Consider the following 6,518-nt stretch of genomic DNA (forward strand, 5'->3'; position numbering starts at 1 on the left):
AAATCGGTAGCCACTAACAGACCGAAGTGGAAAAAATTGCTTGACCAAGCCAAGGCCCACAAAGGGCTGTAGAGCTAAGGAAGAAGAAGAACAATACACTATATATTAGATGAATTTAGAGCGAGACACCAATAAATAAAAAATCGCACAACGCTTTGATTCCTATGAGCTTATATGGAGGTGCGCACACTACTCGATTTTTAGTTGTGCAACTAAACAGCTGAGGCTGCGAAACAATCGACAATCGCACAACAGTTGTGCGACAGTTTAGTCAAAGGTATTCGCTCAGTTGCAAAATCACATATAATTCTAAGAGAAATTCTTGCGCTTAAGAACTTATAAGGCCAAGTGTCAATCGTAATGAACAGCCAAAGGCGAGAAAGTTTTCACCAGGCAAAGGTCAGGAAGCTTTCGCCTTATATATAATTGCGGTTTTCATTACGTATTAGTGTTTTAGTAAAGTTAATAATCATAATAACATAATCACATTATTAAATAGTAACTGAGAAAATTAGTGAAACAAAAATACTTTACTGTTAATAAATATTTATAAAGCCTTGCTATAGAGAATTATTTTTTTTAAATTATGCACTTTGTCTGGCACGAAAGTTTGCGAGAAAGCATCGACATCTACAAAATCAATGACATTACTTCTTGCGGAAGTAAAGTTACGAATACTTCCACGTAAATTTTCGTGATAGATCCCTGAACATAGTGTTGGTGTGTCGATTTCTGCATTCACAGTACAATATACGTTTGAGAATGTATGAAAGTGAATTCTCCGTTTAATGCCTTTCGTAGCTTCATACTAAGTGTAACCCAGATACAAGGCCAGGTCTAGGTATGCGATCCAACAGCTTATTTACATATGTAAACCTTAAATCAACTTAGCTTTGCTTATGTTCACTCCTTTATATACTGTTATATCCTATATATCCTTTATATACTAATATATACTGTTGTACTTTATTTGAAGTTTGTACACCTTTATTTTTAAAAAAGATATTTTTACAAACATACATGAGGATATTATTGTAGTGGAAAATATTAATTTATTTAATATTTTTTACACATATATCATGAGCTCACATTTTTAATAGAAAACGTTAATTAACAAAACAAAACAAAAAGTAAAAAAAAGCCATTCCCCATAATATACTTCAACTACAAACAAGTTGAGGAATTTAAAAATCCTTAGTAAAAACATGTCATCTAAAAAGTAAAAAAAAACACATTGTCACAGAGAATTAGGAACAAAATTTTATCTCTTGATTTATCCTTTTTAATTTAATTTTTTTAAATCCATATATATTTTGTGTTACTTATACACATTCCTAACAGAACACGGTAACCCACAATAAACAAGATTAGCCGCGCCTACCTCAATTACCAAGTCAACGGTTAAGTCGACTCATGCATACTGATAAGTTGAAAACTTTAATACAACCCATCCTTTCATATCACTATTAATGTTCAAGTTCAAAACAACATTCTAATGTAAAAGTTTCAATTATTTTCATCATCACTAGCCCACTACACGTCTTTTTTTCTCGCTGGGAAAATGCCTTTACGCATCCCCCCCGTTGCCATGGGTATATGGGACACGCCGGCCAAAAACAGAAGACGTGACCGGAATACCCACTAAAAATCCAGTGGTGTTCCTCCTGTCCGCCGATGGATGGGACATGGGAACACTCGCGCGACCCAGCCAATAGGAGGGGCTCGGAGCCTACCCTAAGTTAGGGTGATTAGGTCATAGTCAACTCTACCCCACTGCGGGTTGACTATACATGTTTTCCTTCATCGTAAGAACGTCGGGTAATAAATAATAAATGATAATAAGTAATAAATAATTGTATAGTAGTTTTTAAATACCTTGGCAATAACTTTGTTGTTGTCATAACCCATACAGGGAAAGCAGAGGGTAGTACACCGATAATCTTAGACTTCCAAGATATTCGAAAAGAACTATATCTTATATTGTTGGATAAATTGCTATAACTAAATTAGCTGTTGCTCGCGCCTTCGTCCGCATGAAATTGAAAAAATAATAAAAAATGTAGCCTATGTAGCACCGCTAACAAAGCTTTTAATAATGAAACAAATTTCAAATCCGCCAATAGTTTTTGAGTTATTTAAATACATACGAAAATAGAAATCTTTCCTCATTATTATATCAGTATAGATGTAGACAAGCTACTGCCGGTATAATTAAAAGTAAAACACAAAAACATAATACGAAATACAGCGCCATCTATACGAGACATGTTAAACTATGATCATGGTCGTTTTTGTTTACGTAGTGCACGTGGTAAGTTTATGAATGAACGTTGTAAGTTCAAGGTGTCGCTGAGAAAGGACACGAGCGCTGGCATCGCGGCAATGAAATAATGACTTTATAACTGGCACTATTAAAGGTCAAAAAATGTACATTTATTGATGTCATAATTTATTCAGAGTATGGTTATTTGGATTATAATCGCTTTTATTAGATTTTTGTTTCTTTAATAAACTTCGCAACAATCTAAAAACGTTACCTAGGTATAACATATACTAGGAAAACTTAACTTAGAAAAAATGCCAAAAAGGACGCTTCATATAACCTATACGTTACAAAAATCATTAAATAAAACCTTATTTATCATAATATGTTGACATTGTTATAAAACAGTGGACCGTGACTCATTTTCAAGTTTTACATAATTTTTATTCACACAAATGTGTTAAACAGAAGTGTTTATGAATAGAATCATCACACTGGTTGTGAGTTGCTAGCGTCGTTTTATTGCACGCTTTGACCACGAGATGGCGTGATTACGTATTTTTTATCGTATCTCACGATGTGATAACATACATTCACGAAATAAGATTTTTATACAAATAGTAGCTTTCGCCCGCGACTCCGTCCGCGTAGAATTAAAATAAAAACAAATGCATGCCTATGTGTCCTTCCAGACTATGCTCTACATCTATGCAAAATTTCATCGAGATTCGTTCAAACGTTTAGGCTAAAAACTCTAACGAACCTCCATCCAATCATCTAAACTTTCGCATTTATAATATTTACTAATTACTTTTATAAAATAATCAAGTGAAAATGATGATTTCTCTTCAGATATATAAATAGTAGCAACATCCAGCTTTTCTGCCCTCCTTTAAGAACATAACGTTTTCTATTCTCCACGATCACAACCTGAACGAAAGTCATGTTCTGTATAACAACATTGAAACTCTATAGTCGCTCGTTCGTAGCCAACGCCAACACAAGTCTACAAGAAAAGATCTACTAAGAAAACAAGTGTGCAAATTGTTTTGTTGTCGCATCTTATGCGGAGTAGCAAGCCGCCTTAAAGTTTGGATGTTACCGTACTTGTTTTTTAATCGAAGTCTTATTTCTATGTGTCATTACGTTTCAAATAATACATAGAATCAAAGGTATAACGTTTTACATAAGGTAATCCATAAATTAAATAAATGAATCAACAACACACTTGCACAGTTGGTAACCGTAAGTTCCTATTATAAAAACATTTATATCACAATATTTATGTCTATGTTTTAAGAGAGTAATTTTCCGACAGAGAAACTCTAAAGTATACCAATTCACTTGACAATAAGTAATCGATAACCGCAAGTTGACATTTAAACCACAAAACATGTAAATACATGAACACTAATATTATAAAGAGGAAAGCTTGTATTTTGCTATGCATTGAAATAACTCAAAAACTACTGGGCCAATTTCAACATTCAAAATTCTTTTAACATTTTACGTTACTATTTTTTTTAATGACGTGTAAACGAAGTCACAAGCAACGGCTAGCGTAAAATAATTCAATAGTGATGAAGAATCTGGTAATTTCACTTACTTACCTTTCTCTAGCGGCTATAGGGCAAACTGACGACCTGGAAATAAGGAAAGCTCTGTCCAAGTATAAGTATACTAGCTGTTGTTCACATCTTCGTCCGCGCGAATATAAAAATTATAATAAATATAGCCTTTGTTACTCAGTGATAACGTAGCTATTTATTGGTGAAAGAATATTTAAAATTGACCCAGTAGTTTTTGAGTTCTTTCAATACATACTAAAATACAAATCTTTTTCTCTTTATAATGATAGTACAGTTGCACGATTAGTAAATACAATTAGATACTGTAAATGAACCTAGTCCTACATAAAAGTTATATCGAAAAAAATTGCGAAAACCAATCATTGAATGTTTTGACTATATTGAAAACTATTAAAGTCTTTATCTAAATAAAACACACTAAGTAGACACTACAATCCCTTCTTAAGCATACCCTATTTCACACAATCCATCCTTTCTTTCTTCGGTCTTCCTCTTCCTTTGTAGCCATACACATTCAATCTTAACACTTTCTGGTTTATGTCCCCATGGTCTTGTCACATAACAAGCCCATACCACGCTAACCTTTTGCTTCTCAATTTCTCCACAACTGGGACTACTTTCAAACTTATATGAATTCTGAAAACTATATCCCCTTTATATAAAAAACGTAGCTAACTAACGAGAATGTAGTACAACTGCACCGGATGTCAGCGCCATCAGATAAACGAGCAAAGTTTCTAGATAATGCATTAAGATTTCCCATCCGACTTACGTTTCCCAGCCGTATCGTAGTTAACTCAGCGTAAAATGACTCACCAAGTTACAAATAAGTAACACTCTAATTGCTAACAACGGAAATGTTAGCGTGAAAATTAAGTATAGCTTTAACATTAACATTTTTAAATTCGAAATGTTTCTATTTTCTACGCCAAAGGTTAAAGATTTTTTTAAAAATTCACAGTTGTTCCCGTGCGGCTTCAACCGCATGATGTTATACAAACTTTACTTTATTATAAGCTGTTGCTCGCGATTTCGCTTGCCTAAAAAAAAAACAATAAAAAAGCCTATGCTACTCAATGATAACGTAGCTTTATAATGGTAAAAGAATTTTTAAATCGCTCAGTAGTTTTTGAATAATTTCAATAAAATAGATTTACATTTGTTAAATGTTCAATTGCATCATCCACTTATCTTCCATACATCTCTATCAGCCGTCATATCTGAATCCACTCCTTTCTTAAGCATATCCTCTTTCACAACATCCATACTTTCTTCGGTCTTCTTCTTCCTTTGTAGCCATACACATTCAATTTTAACACTTTCTGGTTTATGTCCCCATCATTTCGTCGCAAAACATGTTAAATGGTCAATTGCAAATGTCGAAATTCAAATTAACATAATACAATGAAGGTCTTGGAAGTTGGATAACAATTAACGTTACCATGGCAATTTTGATAGTAAGATATTAGGTTTTTTTTTATCTCAACAAGTGCATTAATTAAAAGATGTTTATATGTAAATGTTTTGAAATAAGGCTGGTTAATTTAATTAGATAAATGTAGAAAAAGTGAACATGGATATGCATTTCTTGCTTTCATCGTAAAGTTAAATGATGTTTAGTAATGCTGAGATTATGTAAATCATAATTCAGATTTTATTTTTTTAAATTAAATAAAAAATGCATAACATAAATTAATAATTTAATAACATAAATTTGTACAACATAAAAATAATGAAACAATTTAATAATATTAAATAATGCAACAAACTTATAATAAAAAAAGTACAAATAAAGAAAAAAAATCTTTGAAAATACAACCCGTGGGAAAAGGTATATTAGAAACAGATATTAATAATTTTAGCTTAAGCTTGCTTTAAACTTAAATTGTACTTAAAAAATTAAAGCCAAGTACTGGTTCAGACAACCATATATACGTTGCTAATACTATAATAAACAATTAAACATTATTATATTAAATAATTGTACAAAATCTTAGGCATATAATACATAAATAATACTTATAAATATTGTACATAAAACATAGTTACAAAATGCCTATAAGGCATACCAAGAAGAAGTGACTTTTGCAAATGGCAGATAGTTAAAAGCTTAAATAATCAGTCAAAATAAATATAAACGTATCCTTCACATTCACACGACAAGTAATAAATAATTCAACATCAAGCGGTCACAGAGAAAACATCACGGGAACGAGGTCAATGAACTGGGGCGATCTATTGAGGTTTCTGTGCGGAATATGCCAAGCTTTGCGATTCTATGGAACGTCCCCATCCGCTTGAGTGACCTCCACCGCTACTGTAACCACCCGCATCACCTCCGTAGCCACTTGTACCACCGTAATCATGACTTGATGTATGACTGGATGTATGATGTGGATGAGCGATCACCTCGTAAGTGACATGCTTCTGTTGTGACAATAATTTCTTCAATCCTATCACTGCAGACAAGACTAGCGCCAGTTTTCCAATTAGCAACGCCTTTCCTGCTATCAAAGCGATTGCTCCTATCGCCAAAGGTAGTATAGCCATCATCTTTAACATCACAGCAGCGATCAATGGTCCGAAGATTTTGGCAGCTTTCTTCTTCTTTCCTCTTCCTTCTTCCGTGACCTCATTGTCTTCTGTTAAGTTTGACACTGTATCCT

The 6,518-nt window shown here is 33.1% G+C and overlaps 1 protein-coding gene across 1 annotated transcript; it reads right to left on the reverse strand.

Moving 5' to 3' along the window:
- Positions 1-5,517: 5,517 nt before the first annotated feature.
- LOC106106542 lies at positions 5,518-6,518 on the reverse strand (the record flags this gene model as incomplete). The annotated part of the gene is given in 1 exon segment (XM_013287140.1): positions 5,518-6,518. A coding segment is annotated over 1 exon segment (431 nt), but the record flags the coding sequence as incomplete, so codon positions are not given.

The sequence above is a fragment of the Papilio polytes genome, unplaced genomic scaffold (assembly GCF_000836215.1).
Source record: "Papilio polytes unplaced genomic scaffold, Ppol_1.0 DF822178.1, whole genome shotgun sequence".
Taxonomy (NCBI): Eukaryota; Metazoa; Arthropoda; class Insecta; order Lepidoptera; family Papilionidae; genus Papilio; species Papilio polytes.